The sequence below is a fragment of the Epinephelus moara genome, chromosome 4 (assembly GCF_006386435.1).
Source record: "Epinephelus moara isolate mb chromosome 4, YSFRI_EMoa_1.0, whole genome shotgun sequence".
Classification (NCBI taxonomy): Eukaryota; Metazoa; Chordata; class Actinopteri; order Perciformes; family Serranidae; genus Epinephelus; species Epinephelus moara.
Window position 1 is genome coordinate 13,021,508 of NC_065509.1, and position 21,228 is coordinate 13,042,735.

General features: G+C 43.0%; 2 protein-coding genes across 2 annotated transcripts in view; both read right to left on the reverse strand.

The window, feature by feature from the left end:
• The window catches only part of gpc4 (glypican 4), a 39,306-nt gene extending 37,444 nt beyond the window's left edge, over positions 1-1,862 (reverse strand). Inside the window, exon 1 of the mRNA XM_050041762.1 lies at positions 1,005-1,862. Within this exon, the coding sequence (XP_049897719.1) occupies positions 1,005-1,161 (157 nt within the window). The 5' untranslated portion in view covers positions 1,162-1,862. The remainder of the gene's footprint in view (positions 1-1,004) is intronic.
• A 7,555-nt stretch (positions 1,863-9,417) lies between these two features.
• The window catches only part of gpc3 (glypican 3), a 147,976-nt gene continuing 136,165 nt past the window's right edge, over positions 9,418-21,228 (reverse strand). Inside the window, exon 8 of the mRNA XM_050043077.1 lies at positions 9,418-11,430. Within this exon, the coding sequence (XP_049899034.1) occupies positions 11,255-11,430 (176 nt within the window). The 3' untranslated portion in view covers positions 9,418-11,254. The remainder of the gene's footprint in view (positions 11,431-21,228) is intronic.

A 21,228-nucleotide genomic window follows, 5' to 3' on the forward strand; every position in this document is an offset into this window, starting at 1 on the left:
CAGCTTTAGTTCCTCATCTGTGCTTTCTTTAAAGACTCTATTGACAAAAATAGTAATTTCAGCTTGCTGAACATGGACCCTGCTGCCTGGCTGCCTCGATCAGTATGTTTGTGTTAATGTGTGACTTTAGCAAATCCAAAACCACCCTTTAAAACAACAAAATCACACAATAACACAAACAAAATCACTGATCAAGGGAGTGGTAGACCAGCAGCTCCTGTGTTCAGCAATGTTAAATCACTGGTTTTCTCAATGGAGTCTGGCTTTAATGAGAGTGATGTATTCATTCATTCATTTTCCAACTGGAAATCAGAATCTGGCATTAAGTTAAAGCCATGAAAATACTCTCGGTAAAGTGTACAATTAAACTGATGTTAAATTTTTTAGGTGGCTAAAATATATTTTGTTGCTAACCCCTCCTTAGCTGTACATAGCTTAGCTTCTGTGTTAGCTTCTTAATGCTGGGAGTGTGCCGACTTACATCTGCTGAATGTAATATACCGTCTACGTCTAAGTACCCCATACAACCCCGCTTCAAAAAGACCTGAACTATCCCATTAACTGTGTTTCCACATAGACTTTGACAGAAGCACAAAATGTCCCTACACAAAAGTGACAGTTTAACTATTTGTTGTAGGGCCTTTCAAACATTTCATGTCAACAACTCCTAAACTTTATAACGCTTTATAAGATATGGTCTTCTAGACAAACATCTGGAAAACCTTTTAAAGTGAGTTGTGGCGTCAAATAGCCGACTGTCTCCTCTGTATTACAGAAACTGACAATGTTACAGCAGAAACCTGTGAATGAATCTCACTGACCTTTACCCCCTCACACATGTAGCTAGCTTAAAATGTTCTCATTAGCTAGCTTAAGGACCACCAGGAGACCTCTGTAGGACCCGTGGGGGGTCCCCGGCCCCCACCTTGGGAACCACTGCTGTGGAGTACAGTAATTGAGGTTTTAAAAGAACAGGTTTAAAAGCTAAAATCTCATGGACTCACCGTTGACTCCTTTGTTGGGGACATCGTTGACGTTGAAGCCTTTGGAGCTGTAAGCAGCACGGACGTCGTTGCAGTTTTTCAACTTTTGCTCCGCAGTCACCGCCACAGACAACACAACCAGCGTGCAAACCACACACAACACCAACAGCGTCTTCATTTTATGTCCGTTTAAAGCAAACTACAAAGTTACCAGCACAAAAAAAGTATAAAACTAAGCTATCTATATTATCGCCCAGGTGTGTGTGTGTGTGTAAGCTAGGACAAAGTTTGAGCGACTCCCACGCTGAGTTTCCTCATGGAGACGCGCTGATTTCTTCAGCTCAACAGATACTTCATTCACAGCAGCAGCTCTGAGGCCACCTCTGAAACTTTGAGGCAGGAAAAAACACCGAAAACGACCTTAAACACTGTCCAAATGTCGTCCGCTTGAAAGCACGGGTGTGTGTGATAAATATCGAGTGCCAGACTCAATCGAAAAAACACGAAAAAGCAACGAAACAACAGTTTTAAAACACGTAAAAACTTTTTCAAACTGCAGGCAGGAATCTCAGAAACACACTGCTGCTTCACAGCTTCGACGAAAGTGTAAACCACGGGAGGAGAGGAGACGGTGGAAAGTTGCCGGGAAGGTGTTTTCTCTTCTTTCTTTTCTTGCTTTCTTTCCAAACTTGGAGAGGCCGTGGTTTCTGTAGGACAGGACTCTGGACTGTATGCTAGTCGTACTGGGATCCAGATGCGAGCAGAAAACCCTAGTGGACACCCAGGAGTGAGTGTAAGTTCCGGGGACAAAGACCTGGAAAGCAGGAACACCAGGGGTGGAGCGTGGAGCAGGGACTTGAAAACCCTGGATCTCTCTCTTTCTGCAGTGTCTAGACGAGTGGAAACCAGTCTTGAAAATCAGGACTGGAGCTGAGGGTGGAGCTACACTGTGGCATAACATGAAGACTTATTACTGGTCCACATGACACAAGGAAAGGAAACTGTAGATAACCAGAAGTCCTCAAAGTCACAAATCACCTTAATAGCAGAACTGCACAGCCTCATTTGACCTGATGTTGAAAGGGTTTCCTTATCTGTTTTTACAGTCAGACTGGAGATAACCACAGAGATAAACCAATTTAACCACACCTCTGCCCTAATGTAAAATAAGTGACATCATTAGTAAATATAAAGCTTTTTCTCTCCTCCCCCTCGAAACACCCCAGGGACCCTTAGGGGTCCTGAATCCCCGTGTTGAAGACCACTTAATTTTGTAATTGAAGCGTGTCCATGATGAGAAATTTTAAATTAAATGACAACCCATTATGGAGCATATGGGCGGATTGTGAGACAATGGGCCCCTGGGCACAGATATGCAAAAGGTCCCAACACCGATCCTACACAGGAGGAAGATACATTGTGGTGGTTTTGCGTCTTTGTAGTAGTTACGGATCTTTTGTGGTTTTATGTCTTTTTTAGTTTTTTGTGTTTCCTTGTGGTTGTTTGTGTCTTTGTGGTCACTGTGTGTCTCCTTGTGGTTTATTTGGGTTTCATTGTCGTCATTTTGTGTCTCTTTGTAGTCACTTTGTGTCTTCTTGTGGCTGTTTATGTCTTTGTGTAGTTCCTTTGTGTCTTTTTTGGTCGTTTTGTGTTTCCTTGTAGTCATTTTGTGTCTCTTCTTGATGTTTTTTGAATCTCTTTGCAGTTCCTCTTTGTGGTCATTTTGAGTCTCTCCCTTGTCAGCAGTTAATTTGTGTTAATTTGTGTTAATTTTGAAGATGAAGGCCGGGGTGCGGCCTTCAGTAAATAATGCTACACCATCATGAATCCATTCATGATGGTGTAGCATTATTTATTTGACATTTTTTTCTCCAAATGCCTTTTTTAATTGTATGACAGTGATTTACATAACAACAAGGCACATGACTCTGAAGACATGTTTTGTCCAAATGTGTTATTTCTGTTCAGCCTTTATAATCCAATACATCTTAGTTTGTTTAAAACCCTCGGATTAAAACCTGGCTAGTGTTACAGTAACCATGGAGTCAAAATTACAGGCCTGTTCCTTACACAAACACAGGTCAGGCTGTGTGCTGTTAGCAACGGGGCAGTTGTGTCTCTTAATGTGCAGCTGCCTGTCATAGTGCGGCCAGTCCTGTAAACTACAGTAAACAGTCTGCTGGAAGCATGGTGGAGCTGTACAAGTGGACGGAGAGTATTAAAGTATTACAAAAATTAATAAATGAATTGTTAATCCCACTGAACAGGAAGATCACAGTACATTCCTTTTGTAAACATATAAACCATGCGAGCAGCTCACTGTCATGGTGTGCATTTGGAATAATCCAAAAATCACTCAAAACGTTTGTTGAACACATCGTAGCTTGTGTTAAAGCACCAGCATACGCCTTAAAGATAAACACGGAGATCAGGGAAAAACTGTAACAAATCCCTTCATTACAAACTTTCAGGCTGAATAATTTCATCCTTAAATTCTCGAGTGTGCATCTGCATGTGTTCTGAAATGTTACTTTTCAATATGCCATCTGTTCAACAGATATGTTAAATCCCCCATATCCTCGTCCGTCCTCTGCTTGCTAAGAATATCTCATGTCTCCTTCACTCATATTCCTTTCTTTTTTTTCCACCAGGGTTTTTTCTTTTTCCTATTCTCAGGAGCAGTTTGTTAAATCTGCAGTCATGCTGTTTTTTGTCTCTGACCTTTGCCCTCCTTGCAACTTGTTTCTTCTTGTAACAGTGGAAAAATCAATTTAAGTCTATTTTCCCCTGATAGGACAATCAGTTAGAGCAATGAAATGCGAGAAGTTAACTGTCAGCCTCTTAAAATCACCGTCACAGATTTCCTCTCTTCAAAGATAATCATTGTAAACCAGAAAGGGCAGAAATTTAGTCTCAAAAATGTTACAGAGAATTTGATTAAGTGCACAATGTTGCATCCAGCCTTTTTCCGTAAATCCCTTAATTTAAAATAAGTCATAATCAGACTTTTTACCCCTAGTGTTTAAACATGCCTGGACTTGTGTGGGGCTTCTGTGTGTGTGTGTTGTGTGTGTGCACACGTTCATTGGTTAAGGGGGGGTAGCACTCAGCAAAATGACATTCCTCCTTTTGTGTCCACATTCCTCAGGCGGCTCCATTCATTCTGTGTGACTGCGGCTGCTGCAGGGGAAGCCAGCGGTTGCTGAGGAGCAGGAGGAGGATGCTGGAGCTGTGTGCATGGGAGAGCGTGGGCCCGGCGCTCCTCTCAATAGGCCAACAAAAGGTAAGAAAATGGTCCAGTGCCATGGTAATTAGACATGAATGAGCTTTGAACGACGTGACATGTCTCAGGCTTTTCTCTCCGGCTGAGGAATTTCACCATCCAGCTTGGTAAAAATTGGACTGGACTGGGGAGCCCATACACACTCAAGCACCTGAATTATATTGTTATTTTAATTCATATGTGCCGCTCGATGACCCCTCAGGCTCGTAAAGGTACCCAAGCCCAAACATCTTTGTGTGACTATGAAATAGTGCTGAAATACATATTCATAGGGAGTCAGTCACTCAGGCAGAAAATGCAACAATTCCTGATAGTCAGCTATTCTCACTGTTCCTGCTGACTAACATCAAATTGACCTTTCACTCTCATAATGCTTGCCGTTCCAACATTGCCCCAATATTACCCTAAGAAAACACGTGAACTCTGCATTTCAATAGGCCTGTTTGCCCTTTCTCCAGCCTCGCATTAGCATTCAGAGTATAACCCCCCCCATCCTGGGTGAGCTGCTGCTCTCTCTGCAGCCAGCGTTTGCTCATCTCCTAATGATCAGCCTCTCTTTTCCATCTTAAAAGCTGCAATCCAGTTCAGGGGAGAAAAGCACAGCTGGATAACAATGGTGTTTTTATCTGGATCTGGGGAGCAGAGGCTGCGTGGGTGTGAAAAGTTACAGCAGAGCGCCAGGACACAGAAACAGGATTTTGAAGTGCGTTTGTAGTGACAGGCGTGTTATGTGTGGAGCTGTGAGTGATTGGCCTTGTTAAGAAAGTAGACAGGCTTTAAAGAGCGAGACAAAACACAAACAATTAGGACTAATGAACCTCGTTTCATTGTTGAGCTGTGGGTGAGCGTCTGTTACCTGGTTAAGGTGACTCCAGGGGTGAAACTAATGGGGTTGGGTGTAGAGAAACCCCACAGAGAAAGGCAGATCTTATGCCCAAAGTGGTTCATCATCTGCTGGGAGTGAGAAATACAGATCCAGAGAATAACACACATGATTCACATGCTGCTTTGAGGTTTCGGAGAACTACCAGCACACTCCAGAGAAACATAAATTACATGATTCATGAAAGGCTTTGAAGTGGATCAGAGGGTGAAAAGCACATAAAGTAACATATATACTTGCAACATTGTGTGTCCTATTCATAACCCCTGCAGCATGCCATCCATTTTCTCTCTCTTATTATCCCCTCACACTTAAAGGAAAATTCCACCCTAAATGCCTAAATATGTGGCGTTCAAAGTGTTTCAGAAGTTATTTTGATATCTGTCATTTAATGTTTTTCAGTTTACCCTTCCCCACCCCTTTCTTTAACAACCTAGCTTACCACTGTTACCTCAGTTAATGACCTCCTACATTTCCGCTAAGACTCCGTTAAGACCCCAGAGAACTGCACAGTTATTTATCACCCTACTGTGGTGTGATAGGCTAGAGTTTATCGAGTCAATGTGCTGCAGAAGGGTGCAGTTAGGGTTAAGACAAAGAGGTCATAGTTCGGGATAGTATTAGTCAATCACAGTGCAGTAGGGCGGGACTGGGTGAAACAAAATAACGAGAAAAAAAACAATGCCTGAGAATTTGTTGCATAGATGAGTCAAAGCCATAGACTGTAAAAATATAATGGATGTGGACGTAGCCACCGTGAGGTCTGCCGTTGGTTTGGGACTCCTGTTTTGAAGCCATCTTGGATGTGACCTGAAGTGACTGTTCCCCTGAAGTCGTCAAATACCATCGCTTTGTCAGTGATTTTGGTGTCAGACCCTGTTGCAAAAAGGTACCTTTAGCAGCAGTATCATGCTGCCACAAAAGGTGCTTTTGTTTATAACACAACCAGACAGCCAGACAGACCAGACCAAGTTTGAAACAACACCTGTAACAACACAATATAAGGAGCTGGAAAGTCCCTATAGAGTGGGTGGGAGGGGAGGAGGATGGATCCATCCAACAAACCCCGGACTTTCAACTGGGAGGCTGCTGTTCACATCCTTTGTGAACGTAGAGCCAAACCATGTTTTTTCTAAACCTAACCCCGTGCTTTTGTTGCACAAGGAAATAACTGTATATACAAAGTGTTAAACTAATGTAAGTTTATTTTGAAAAAGACTGTATGCATCTAGCTGTATCCTGGGATGTCAACAACAGATGGAGGAGGATACCTAGTGCGTCATAGGCATGAAAGGCCACTGAAGATATTTGACGTGTTGGGATGAGAATGTGTTGCATTAAAATGAGAAGACGACGCTGTGAGAGAGTGAGGGGTGGGTCTAACTCATAGGCTGTGGTGATGCCTTGCAGATAGCCTGCCACTCAAAGTGACCACACCCTTAATTATGCGTAACTTTGAGTCTTAAAAAATTGTAAACAGGTGAGAATATGAAAATCTAGTAATCTTGCTGTTATCATGAAAGGAGAAAAGTAGATCCAGAGACACAAACCTTTTGTTGTATCAGGCTGTGAACATGTTTATTTCTTCTGTAAAGTTGGGCTTGTAATGAGGGTCTATAGGGAGTGAGTCACTTCTAGAGCCAGCCCCAAGTGGCCATTAGAGGAACTGCAGTTTTGTTTTGTTTTGTTTTTGTGGCACTTTCTCATTGGCTTATTTTTTTTGTCCCTCATTCAAAGCTAGTGTTTGTTAAACTAGTTAATAGTATCATTTTAACAATGTCTTTTCTCAGAGTTAACTTTGTTTGTAAAAGCTAAAACATAATACTCAAGTTTTCTGTCCATATTCTAATGTCACCTGACAAACTAAATTGCAATTTAGCTTCATTTAATGCGTACAATTTTAAGGACACGTTGTTTGACCCAGAAAAAGTAGCAAAATGGTGCACACCGTTTTCAAATTAAACATGCCTCCAGCAAATATTAATTGGTAAACCAATCTAGACAGGTGGGTGGCACTCCAGTGATCTTGAAGCATGCTAATATAAAGCTGCTGCATGTATAATTTGAAAATTTCTTACTTTGGTGCCACCTGGTGGTAGTATAAAAAACCCCAAGTGAATAGACTTAAAATACAGAGAGATTACTGCATAAAGAACATAAAAATTGTACATATATGGGGCTTTAATGGGCATCTTCTTCGGTTTAAATTGAACACTTTATCATTTAAACAAAAATGAATATTTTGTTAGCAATGACACATCCCATAAGTTTTTTGATTGCGTGTTTATGGCTAAGACTCTTGGGAAATGTAGTTGCAGTTTTATCTTGATTAAAATTATGGGGTGTTGAAATGTAACTGTCCTGTTATCACAAAATTTGGACAGACAACCCCAGAGGTAGAATGCTACAAGAGTAACTAAGAAAACTGTAAAAAATGGAAACCAGTGAAACAGAAACTAAAAAGGGAAGTGGGGCAGGATCTGTCCTTTTTCACTTACTGTAACTGTGGATTATATGTACGAGCAGAGAGCAGTTGAGATAACACAATAAAGTTATAATAGTCTAAAGATAAAGTTTTTCCACTTGGGAAAAAGCAGAAGTCATTCCTCTTACCCAAAACATGCTGCATCTCAGTCTGGTGTATTGTGGCTGCTGTTGGTGTACAAACTGGCATCTGTTGTTTGTACAACAGATCACTCCCTGATTGCTGAAAGCTGTGTAAAGTCTAAGACCTATCCGCTGGTCTTTGATTCTGAGGAACTGACAACAAAATCTGACATTTACTGGTGATGTGTTAGATGACAGGATTTGTTTCTTATATTGATCTCTGTGTTGCTGTAATGCAAAAACCGTGACATGACCTCACATCATCTGTTTGACCTGTTACAAAAGAGGAAAATAAACATCTGAAAGGAACCCAGAATTCACTTCTAATAAAATCCTGCCTGTGCCACCATCCAGCAGCTGCAGTGCAAGACTACATCACAGTTGGGTGTGGTCACAAGTACAACAAACCACACCTAACCACACCCTCCTGTAAGGATGAGTGTAGTCAGGTGTGAAGTCTCCTCCTCATTGACTACATTTACATGCGCACTAATATTCCACTGTTATTCTGAGGATGGAAATATTCAGAATTTGATACGAGTCATGTCAAAAGAAAAGCCCACATTTCTGGCTGGAAGGAGAAACACACCCACTTTGAAACATTAAGGAAGTCTTATTCACATATACTACAACACTGACCTTTTTAAGAAGGTGGCTGACAGAATGAAAGAGCAAGACTGTGTTTGCACGGCTCAACAGGTCCACCACAGGTGGAAACTTCTGAAAAAATCCTATATTGAAAAAGAAGCAAAATGACAAGCAGCTCCAGATGTTCTTTTCCATATAGTTTTCCATATTATGATGTGATTAACAACATGAAATAGCATGTAAATTGGAGTATGCACAGCTGCATGTAAATGGAAATATTAGTGGAATATTTATTGGCATTAACCATGTCAACAGTTTAGCAGGAATATTGACTTTTTCAGAATAAGAACAAAACCTGGAATATTTTGTACATGTAAATGAAGTTATTGTGTAGTTGCTCTTTACATGAGATTTACATAGTAGTGCATCGTGCTGTGGCAGGTGCTCCATCCCCGCCAAGCCGTCTGTTTCTGTCCTCACGGTGTGCTTATGACCCGCCCACACACATTTTTATTAACTGATTAATTGGCGCTGGTTATTTAGATTATTATGGCGTAATTATTATGAATACAGTCCATCTGATGCTAATTTTGTTTCTGCTTTTCACTGTTTCATCAATACAACAGATGTACCTGTAGCCAGTAGCTCACTATCATTATCCTCATTCATATTGTAAGAAGCTAAAAATTATGTACAGCCACAAAATTAGCCTTTAAAGCTGGAAATTAGAACGGCAGTACAGAGAGTTGTTGCATAGAGATGATACACCATCTCGTCTAGTTGCATTGGTGTGAACCGGCAGGTTTGTAGAACAACTCATCTCGTCGCGAATCTTTGGTCTGAGCTGGGCTTAAGGTAACGAAAACACAATGATTCGTATTTTTAGGTTGATTATACACTAATGACAACATATTAATTATTATTTTATACCATTTCTGCCAATATGTCGCCCTTAAATTCTACACACCAGACCTTCAATGTGGAGTTGCTCTTTAAATTTGATGTGCTGTTCGGCTGGATATCTCCCTTAAAGTGTCATATAAATTAAAATATGAGAAATACGTTCGCAATGATAATTTTTACAACTGTATTTATGACAAAAGCAAGTCTGCAGAATAGTACACATTTTCATAATCACTGTATAAGTACATGGTTAAGAAAACAGTAAAACATGTTTGGTTTATTATACATTGGACTTTATACATCAACATTTAACTGAAAGAAGCAACATGTTCCCGGGCATTCATTTTTATTAACCTCTAATCACAGGCCTGACGTTGGCCTGACAAAACAGGTGTGACTAATAACATTAATTAGGGCTGCATTCTGTTTGTGCTCCAGCGTCAGGCCCCTGGTACTCTGCGTGCTGGCTCACTGACATGACTTACTGGCACACCTGAATGGAACAGAGCCATGGTTACTGTTATCAGCTACACCTGTGCTTTGTGCTGTGTGTCAGCCCTGTGACTGACTAACGACCTGTCCAGCACTCTCGCCCAATGTCAACTGGGATTGGCTCCAGACCCCCGCAATCCTCGAGGACAAACTTGTATAGCTAAGGGTGGATGGATGGATAGTCTGGTGTGAGTACAGTCTACACTCACAGCTGTGAAGTCAGCTGGGTGGCAGCAGCAGATACACTTTCAGCTTTTAATTAGTGTCTGTCTAAACATCCATCACAACTTCTCCAGTCTAAACAAGGGAGCTCCAGTTTTCACCGCAAAAACCAGACCAAACAAACAATAAAAATGATCTGACTTCTGGTTTAAACAAAGCATAAAATAACAAATAATTAATTACAAACTAGGCCAGACTTTGAGCGTGTATGAGCTCGATGCAAACCAACATTACAAAAGTAATTTACACATATTTTTACACATATTTATACTTCACATTAGTCCTCGCTTTACCCACAGTGCTAAAGAATAAGCCAGAAAATTGCAGCAATGCTTCACAGTTCAGCCAATAATTCAGTCCACAAATCACATATCCTTGTGCCAATATTTCAAATAATTGTTTTGTAAACATGGCACCAACACAGAGAAACACACATCTGTACAGTTTTCAGGCTGATTTGTAGGTTTAGACTCTCATGATAGCCCTTGAATCTTTTTTTTTTATTATTATAGGGCTGTTACTGTTTTAAAAAAATCAGCAGCGTTACAAAATAAAGCAAACACTGACGGTGGGAGTGTGAACTCTTGAGTCTGAAATAATTTAGCTATCACTAGGACACGAACGATGAGAGAAACAGGGAGATTTAAGTAGTAACAGAGCTTGTTAAGGTACAGTGCATGTTTAAATAAAGGTTTAACCTCAGCCTCTGGGGATAAGGACTTCACAACAACTCACCAGCTGAAGCCCAGTCCTGGCAGGAGATCATTCGCCACCATGGAAGAGAGTATCAGAAGTTTTCTTCTTCTTCCAACTTGTTTCTTTGGGCAATAATGTGTTGCAGACTGGGAGCATTTTTACAAAGGTCTGTTGTGTGTTTGCTCTCCAAGTAGCTCTTCACTTGCAGGTCCATAACAAAGCTGTGTCATGACGAGGGCACCCATCACTTTGTTATTATACAGAAGTCAGTGTGAGAGCAGAGGGGACGAGAGGCAAGAGGGCAGACAAGTTGTTGTAACCACAGTGGGAGTGAACCAGAGGGCAAGTTTATTTACACAGTGCCATGGGTTTATCTGGTGTGCTTTAATAGATATGTTGAGTATATCCAGCGATGTTGAATAAACAAAAAAGGTTCTTGCTGAGACATTAAAAGACATGTAGCATTATTTGTTGTTCATGCTTCCTCTGCTGAGCCACAGAACTTTACATCGGGAACCAGAACTTTACAAAAAGATGTCCCGTCCCACAGTTTGAATTCCTAGAGGGAAAGATGATGGGAGTGTGAGAGTGCACTGGTCAGTGGTGACAAAGCATTAGCAGGGAAAGCGTCACAGGAAGCATCAGGACCAGATAACTCCTCCACAGAGGCGCCGCAGGTGAGGAGACGCCTCCGACCCCGGCTGTGGCTAAGCGAGGGGTCAGCAGCTGCTCCTGGAAGGTGAAGTCGTCCATCGCAAGGTTGTCAGCCAGGTCTGAGAGGGAGACAGACAGAGATAGCGGGGGGAGACGAGGAATGAAAAATATGAGGAGAGGCAGGAAAAAGCATGGAGACAATTAGAACAAACACTGTCGCAGAATCTGAAAAACACATGTGGTACGGCTGCCCTCTTTTTTGCATGATGTCTTACACAGCTGTAAAAACGAGCTGGAGAACGAGAAATGCAAGCTCCGCACAGAACCAGATGCCGCATGTTATTGTTGTAGACACATGCTGAATCACACAGACGCATATTTCACTGAGAGTGTGTGTTGAAATGTGGATTTAAGTGGGGAGATGCTGAAAACAAAAAAATAAAAATAAAACCCACAGAGGCTGTATGAGGTCATGTCTCTGAATCTGAAACACACATTTTGACTGATGCGTGTCTATAGTATAACTCCATTGTTTCAAAAATTCAAATTGTTTTATTAAATTAGTCCCCAAAATATACAAGGCCCCATAAGCTCTGGTGCTTAGGTTTGTACATGTAAGAGATATTTACAGTTCGTGACAGGACGTTGCCTCTTTGAATCCCTGAAGCAGTTTGGAAATTTGAAGTGGGGAAAGGGAATGATGAGGCCTAGTTTCTGATTTGGCAGATCACTGTGAGTACAGAGTGTTGTAGGCACCGGGGAGGGATTAATAGTCCTACAGAGGGAGATACTCCAGGATCTTGTGACCAATAATAGCAGCCACAGGCACTGTGATTTCCAAATGTGACAAGCTAGCTCATGCCTTTTGTTTGTATCTTTGCAGCCCTGATGGGAATCCTGTAATGGTTTAAACTGTTCTGCATTTTAAAGGAAATAGTTTGACATTTTACGCTTATTCGCTGTCTTGCCAAGAGTTAGATGAGAAGATAACTACCTCTCTAATCTGCATTAACGATGGAACATCAGGACTGGAAACAGGGGGAAACATGATAAAATGACTTAGCCTCTGAGGTGAATCTGGTGATTTCATTCTGGCGGCCCTGTACAGTGGTTCTGCCCCTGCAGGTGGGGCGTGGATGACCAGAGGAAAAATATGGAGTGAAACAAAGGTGAATAAGTAAGATTTATGTGGGGAAAACAATGCTGATGCTATCACGCTGACCTTAATTTCACTAACATTCAAAATTGAGGCTTTTTTTTAAATAACTTGATTCCCCAGTTATTGTTCATGATTGATAAAAAAAATTGTGGGGTTGGTGGGAATCAACTTTTTTCGGCTTCTGTAGGAGGGCATGACAGAAAAAGTTTGAGAGCCATTGGCATAATAATATAATATGTTTCTACAAACCACAGCTATGTTACATTTGTACATTTCATATGTGATGTAGTTCAGAGTACATGTTCATGAACTGAGTTTCTCTTTAGGAGGAGGGGATGTTGGATGGCGTAAGAGCTAAGCGAGACAGCTGCCAAGCTGCAGACCACTTTTTCGAGACCAGTGACATTTCCAGTCACGTTTGAGTGTCGGGTATTTTAAAGTAATACCTTGCCAATTTTCAACCAGCTTTGTGTCATAAGAATCTGGGTAGTATGTCAAGATGAACTGTGGTAAACTGCTCCGCATATAACCACTCCCTGCTCCCCTGCCAATGAAACTCTGCTAGATGATGCAGATGATGGGGGGGTGTTGATACTCACTGCTCCGACCAGCAATATCCTCAATATATTTCCTCATAACCAGTGACACAGATGGAAGTCTGCACCTGGTATGTCATCCACAGAATGAGGCTGCACGCCGACATTTTCTCACTCACTCAATGAGTCACATTACAAGTTAATGTTCCACCTTAAAAGTTGCCGGCAGTCGGCCCAGTGAATTAAGTTATTTTTTCTCCAACTCCAGCTGCTGCGAGAGCCAGCAAAACATACTTTCTTTTTTATAGTAACAGTTAACCAATAAAACTCTCCACAGAATGAACAGTGGTTACATGAGCTTCAAAACCAGCCACAACTCAGTCCTGAGCAGAGTGACCGTCCGCTATTGACCAACCAACGGACTGCAGTGTTCACAGCTCCACCTTTTAGTACCAGATCTGTGTGCTAGGTACCCCAACAGAGGGGGGACCAAAAATGGGAAGGTACGGAACGGTTCCATTGGTACCACAACTTTCCACAGTGGAAATGGAAAAAAGTGTACCGAACTGAACTGAACTGTATCGTACTGCTCGGTGGAAAGGAGCTAAAGAGTATAGAACTGGATCAAGAGACAGACCCGCCCTCATCTCTCTCTCAAACTCAGACTCTGAACAAACGCTAAAGCTAGGCAGTCTTGAACAAATATAAAACAAGATTGTTAGTGGACCACCTATTTCTCAGCTCAAATGTTTTCAGAAGCATATTTCAGCTTACTTAATTACATAATTACATGATACGAGATCATTCGTTACCAGCTGTCCGCCATTGTGTTAAACAGACACTTTGCATTACGTCAGGTACCAGCGGGAGCATTAATTGGTCCGCTGCGGTGCAGTGCATTCTGGTAGTGGAAGGTTTTCTACCTCTTGAGCAAAGGCAAATGGTCTTTTTCCTCTGTTTTCTATGATCATGTTGCACAAATTTTTCAAATGTCCAGCAGTGGAATATTTTTCTTAAGCCAAAACTTGATGTTTTCCTAAGTTTAACCTAGTGGCTTTTGTCCTAAACCCAACCACATGTTACCCAGAGTTGTCACAACATAAAATTGAAAATTGAAACATGAAGAAACGTAGGGTGTCAACATATTCCCTACATATGAAATGTAAAAATGTAACATGTCCGTGGTTGGCAAAACATACCATGGTAAAATTTATTCTGGCGATACTCAGATTGAATATAACCCTTACAGATGTTTAAAATCCCCTCATACAAAGAACAAAACTCACTGTATGCAGAGAAGTTGGCTTAAGACAGTGTCCGAAGTCCTGCGGTAACACTGTCAGGAGACATTGAATTCAATCCCTCCCACGTGTAGCTATTAGTTATTTTTGTGGATAACACTTTTGTTTTCACGTTGTCGTTAATCAAACACGGGGTTGCATGACTGCAGTGAGGTTCTGTGGGACTGAGAGAAAATACTTAAATAACTTCAGGGACAGTGTGGAGAAAATTACACTGTTGCGGGCTCCTGCTCTGTAGGTTATATGGTCCACTGCAACCAGGCTATCATCCTTAACTTTCACCTCTCCTTATATAACTACTGTAAAGATGCCCTGAAGCAAGGTGCTTAAGTCATTTGCAGCCATGAGGTTGTTCAGTCCACAGTAGACTGTGGTTGACTGGGTGTCAGTGTTTTTCACTTTGACGATATGCCTCGATTAGATGAATTAAAGTTTTTAAAAAGTGAACAACTCTTCGAATCACGCACTACTCTTCAGTCGCTCCTGTACTTAACTGTTTCTCTCCCTTCTTCTCCATCTGCTCTGTACGCTGCAGTGACTTCATAGTCACCTGCTGCTCTGCTCAGACTTACTGCTGTCTTCCTGCTCTGCATCCACAGCTGTTCGCCTACTGACGCTGAACAGAGCTCTTCCTCCTTGTGTGTGTGTGTGTGTGTGACACATTCAGTGCTGCTTTGTCTGGCAGAAAGCTGCGAGGGAGACTGAAATAAGAAGGCTGAGTTATGAGAGAGGGCAGGAGGATATCAGTAATAAAGCAGCTCTATGGGCAGGAACGCCAACTATGAGACGAGCTGTCCCCTGTCAAGCCAGATGGAGAGCACACAAACACACACACACACACATTGGTGCATTTCTGACATACCTCTCCCTCACACAGTCTCAGTGGCAGTGTGCAAATACACTGTCTTTCTCTCACATGCACACTGTCACATTTGAGCTCCTAAAATAACAGATAGCTCTAAATTGAATTAGCTGTTTCATCTGATCTGTGTGCTTCTCTCCCTAGTGGGAGTGATCCATTGGGAGGAAGTGGCAGATCTGAGGCAGTGTGTGATCAGAGGGAACAGTCCCACTAAAGCTTTGGCTTGCTTTCCTTGAGTAGAAACACAGAGAATGGGGCCCTTCCTCCTGAATCCCTGGTGCCCACAGGCCCCTATGCTGCCAGGCACCATCTTAAACAGAGGAAGGAGGCAAATAAATAAAGCTCCAAACGGCATCTCCTATGAATTTCTTTGCCGTTACGACATCATTTGAACAGCGGCCAGGGGACAATTAACTTTTTTTCCCCTCCTGTGTCCTCTGACATGGCAGTGGGCAGACATTCTTCGGGGCTCTGAAAGAACGATTTGTCACTGTCGACAGCGGCGCACTGTAGTGCCGAGCCAATTAAGCTCAAGGTGCAATTCGATACAGCTTTTATATACACTGTGGATAAGAGGGAGGGCGGAGGAGGGGGCATGCGCGTCTGCATTTGTGTGTTTGTGTGCTGATGATTGAGTGGGGTGTATGCGCCCGTCCCTGTGTGTGTGCGTGTTTGTGAAAAAGCGGGAGACTAAGTGGGAGAGCATTGTGTTGGTGTGCTTTACAGCGATAATAATGTGAGTGAAAAAAAAAAGTCTTGGGCTGTGAAAAAAAAACCTCAAACCGGGGGAGGGAGAGGGTCTCTCTCGCTAGTTTAAACACTTCGACATGAGCAGCACCACAGAGGGGCCTTGTTCTGCAGGCTTTAAAAACCACCCAACAGGGACTGAACACTATGCAAACTTAGATCCCCTACACTCCGACACAGGCCTGGGACTAATAATATCCTGGTATCATTAGTGATGAACACCTGTGCCTTGTGTAGCAAAGTACAGACAGAGTGAGAGTGAAAGAGAGGAAAACAGACAGAAGTAGCTTCTTTTTCTTTTTCCTTTCGGGACCTTTTAAGGAGGAGCCAGGACAGTGGACACAGGCAGGGACAATTAGGCACATAGATGGATAACTCCCAGCTAAAAATAGAGCCACTATCCCGGCTGTGATTAATGTGACCAGTGTGGGCCCTTGTGGCTTTCAGCGGAGCCGAGCCCTCCTCCCGCTCGCCCATTTGAACCTTCCATTTTGAGACTATCACTCCTCAAAGGAAGCCACCTTGCTAGCGTACCCCTTGCTAGCTTTATTGTGGCCTTATGAGCTCGAGTTACGACCCAGGGGAGAGGTCAACAGTCCACCCATTGATTGGTTACACTAAGGCTCCGGACTAAGAATGAGCAGGTAGGTCAGTCACATGCGAGTCAACAGCCGGGTGACGCATCCAGGCTTTTACTTTATGTTTTCTTTAGCGACCATTCCTCAGGAGAACAGACGGATAAATCCAGACTGTGGTTTTCAGGGGGAGCGGATGTTTGTTTGGATCCCTCTAACAGGTCAAACAGTGGCTGGAGTGTGTGCATGCATGCATACATGTGTGTGTGTGCAGAGGACAGCAGGGGGAAAAGGGAGGGGGGAGAGAGTCTGGAGTTTTGTTTTTCAGCAGTCCTCGGTGCCTGAGGCTTGTCATTTACAGTTTGCAGTTGTCACAACAAGCAAACTATGTAGAGAAATTGCAACAGTGAGTGTAAAGCCACATTTTCCAGCATAGCTACAGGTGATGATTACATGATACAGAAAAGCCCCGGAAACGCTCCATTTGTGCTGTCTCGCAGTTTCCGCAAACACGTTTCTTCAATGCAGCTGAACGACTTTTAGGCGTAGGTGCACATCAGTAGCCAGTTGACACATTATTATAACCCCTCTGGCGAGTGTGTACCTTCATGGTCCGGTACAGTTTATTCAGTACATGTGTGCTATGCACAAAGGCCTTTTTTTGGTCAGATAAGTATGTGGAATGTTAAGTCTCCAAACACAGGTGCTTCTTATGAAACGGCAGAGATGGTTTAGATTGCCGCTACATTGGCAGACGATGTGTGCACATAACACACCTAAGCTGTTCAAATTTGATCTAGGTTTTAAAGATTCGACAGCTTAAAAGATATTACGGTATCCGAGGGAAAGCAAATATTTTATCACTAGTCTCATCTCAGCAGAGCAAACTATTCCCTAAATATTACACTCAGCAAATTTAGAAATTGAGGGGCTGGCATGTATATGTGTGTGTGTGAGCAATCCTTTATCAAGAGCCACCCTTACAACTGCGAAGAAGACAATGGTTCTTTAAAAACATGATAGGAGTTGTTGGATTGATTGATTGAGTCTTATCTTGTAGGGGGTATCAGATATGGAGCTGACCTGCCATTATTGGCTTGTTGGTCACATTCTGTAACTTTTGCGACTTGGCCAGTGTTTGTCCAAAGAGATTGAGAGCCGAGAGGGAGCGGCGCAGGATGCTTCTGTCCATGGGCTGGCGGGAATGTGACCGTCTGCCTCCACACCCACAGGCCGACCACAGGGGCGCTCGGAGAGGCTGGGAATGTCGGGCCAAGACAAACGGGACGCCCAGAGGAGGCCCTGCCCCGGGCCTTTGCAACAGCACCGCTCTCTGAGCAGCTCTGGCCTCCCAACCTCCACAACACTCACTGTTATTCTAGGCTGAGGGACCCTCCCACACAGAGGGCAAGAGAGTAAGGCGAGGAGACGCGATGCCAAGGAGGACAGAGGACACAAACAGACATAATGGAGCTCTAAAATGTTTAAAAGGAAAGGTGAAATCAGACATTATTAAATGGGTTTGGAAGACTAAAGGAAGTTTATCAAAACAGGAAAAGGAATGAGAGGATCGAAGAGGGAAAAGACAGGAAACAAATGGTGTGGTGAGGCGCAATCTAAGAAACTCCAAACTGAATACTGAATGTGTGGGTTCGCTCTGATAACAAAGGAATACACCCAGCTGTCAAAAGGGGGAAACCAACCCTCTCAGACACTTTCTAAATTGTGGCTTTGTGGGACAAACGCAAGTCAACACCTATTAATTAACATGGCCAGTGTAGAGAAGTGGTGTCAGTGAGGGGGTGACCTGCATGCTGCACCCATTGGCCTCCCCCTGCGCTCTCCAAATTAGATTTACTCTGAAGTATTTATAGTCTCCACTTCCAGTAACAGCTAATATGATCGTAGGAAGGAGAAAGAGAAGGAGCTTGAAGAGAAATAAAAGCTTGAAACAGAAACATAAATTTTGAGCGAGAATTCCTCGTAGCGCTGACACTGTGAGGGTGGAAAAGTGTGTGAGCGAGTGAGAGGGGTAAAAACCATAACAAATCAAACATACAAAGAGTTGATTCTGTGCTGAGGGCAAGGGGCTCGTTCAGGGTGGGGAGCTCTGCTGCGTACAGAGAAGGCCTGTAACCTCCGGCGGCTTGGAGGTCGGTGCTGATGGAGGGTCAGGGGTTGGCAGGGAGCGCCGGTTACGGGGTGTTTCTGGAGAAATGAAACAATGGTGGTTCTTATCAGTGTGAGAGAGATAGAGAGAGAGGCCGGAGTGATTGTGTATGGATCCAAGCTGATGACCGGTGGGTCAGCGTTTGAGTTTGGCCTGGGGGACGTCCTGGTCAGGGAGCCTCTGAGGAACACATTCCTCGGATACTATCTTTATCTTGTAATAATGAGGAAACTGACATCCCACACAGATCTGTTTACATTCTCCTCCTGTGTCCAGCAGTCAGTCCAGTGAAGAAAATGTGGCTGGCAGATTGAGACGTCTGTTTGTTGTGCAAATGTCCCTGCCAACAAACATGCAGAATTCTCCCTGCATTCCTGTCATAGAGAGGCAGACTAGAAATACAGCCAAGAGTGACAATTTGGCCGGTCTGACTGTACACAGAGAGCTCCTGTTGAGCACTTTCACTATCTATCTGAGCCCTTTTTAGTGGTTAGCCTGCGGTTTCCTCCAGCAGCTCACAGTCTATCGACAGCAGTGCTCCTGCAATGTTCACTGCTTTGTTGAGTTACTTTCGAGAATGGGCTGGAAAGTAGTAGGCCACGGGGAGAGAAAGACAGACTGAGGGAAAGTTTTCGGGGACGCAGGTGAAAGTAGAGGGTTAACATGTAAAATGCAAACCACCCAAACCCTCAACCAGGCTTTTAAGACATTCCCACAAAATGGCTGCTGTGTGTCACTGCGGCGGCGAGCAGCGGGCCTCGAGAATGGCCCCGCTGTGTGCAGAGTGTTTGTGGACTGTGGCTGAGCTGATGGACATGACCCAGGAACGGGCCTGGAATCAATTTAGTGTGTCCAAAAAGTGCCTGTGAATGTAAATAAAGCTCTTGAGCAAACAAACGCTTTTCCGTGAGGCACACACAAACACAGAAAAATGCATAGGCCTACAAAATGAATCAAACGCTGGTGGGCCCCCCCTACTCGTGTAGATGATGAGAACTCAGTCGGCTCTGTGCGCTTGTATCCACAGAAATTAAAACCAGGGCTCTTCTTCCTGCCTTCTGGCTAATCTTAAGGGTTTTATCCCCGGATTGATTTGAAAAAGCTCCATGGCGGAAGACCAACAAGGGCCCAATAAGAGGGTAACTTCATCCCCGTGTTCCTCTCCTCCCTTTTTTCCCCTCTCCTCTCCCATCTTCCCCTCCACTGCCACCACACTCAGCCTCACAACTGGGGACACACAGGGCCTTGTGGCTGGCTCCAGTAAGAACTAGAGGGAGAGCATGCAGCTCACACTAGCCAAGCCTGTTTACACAGATGGTGGCAAGCTTCATTATTTTTGTGAGGGGCGTGGAGGAGGTGGGGAAGCAGGAGGATTGGCTGAATTTACAGAGGTTGTTTATAAGCTCAAGGAGGGACGGAGGTAGAGAACACTGGGTCAGAACACTTCCAGTGTGTTACACATTATCAGGCCCTCCGCCAACACCACCCGTCCACCTTTCAACACCTCCTCTACCCCGCAGCTTTCATACCTTCATCAATTTAAAGACTTTTCCAGAAATATTATATCTTCATTTTGGAAATGGGTCATCCCTTTATCATTAATCATCTTAAAAGATGAGCAGATTTTAGTTGGCTTAAGAATGATCATTTTGTCAGCCAAAGATGAGAGCTGTCGGCATTTTTTCCAGTTCTCTTTTTGGAATGAATGATTTTCATTTGCAGAATGCCTGACACTGAGCAACAACATCTGTTCTTTCATCTGAATCATTTTCTTTTCTCTGGAAAAAAATAAATCATAATTATGCTGTTGCATAGCCAGGCTTGAGTTGCAAAAACATATTTGGTAAAATCAGAATATGTTATCACAACCACAGTCAGTGTTGGAGGCAGTTCAATAGTTTTGATTGCTAATTTATGCTTCTAGCTGGTTATTTCAGTTGTCTAAAAATAACGAAATTAAGAGTTCATAACAACGCTGGCATCTCTGTGAGGCTGCACTCTGGCACAGAGGTGTAACAACATAGATCTATGAGCATTTCAGATGAAAAATGGACTCAATAGTCTTCCCATTTATTCTATATATTTTGGTAGATTATAGTCCTGATAGAGGTAGGCCTCAAACCAGAAGTAAGAGTAAGTCACAGTCTCCAGTCCTAACCATCAAGTCTCAAACAAGTCCCAAGTCATTGCGGTAAGAATCATGGAAGTCAAGTCGAGTCCCTGCTATAAGTCAAGCAAGAAAAGTCAAGTCTTTGCTTAAGGTCAAGCAAGTCACAAGTCAAGACGTATGAAATTCTGACAATTCAGTAAGCTAATGAGACACATTCTGGTACCTTTCTTTGTGGTTTTTGTAGTGATGGATGAAGCTTTTTTCTGCCTTTATCGGTAACATAACCCTTTAATCTAAATATTATTAATATTATTTTTTGACTAGCCCCTTCCATTATAGCTGCTTCTTGATTTGGCCTCTGTTCGTCTACTGCATCCTAGTAGTAGGGCTGTACCCAAATATTCGGATATTGGAATATTCGTTATGAAAATTTGGTATTCGATATTCGTTATTTTTT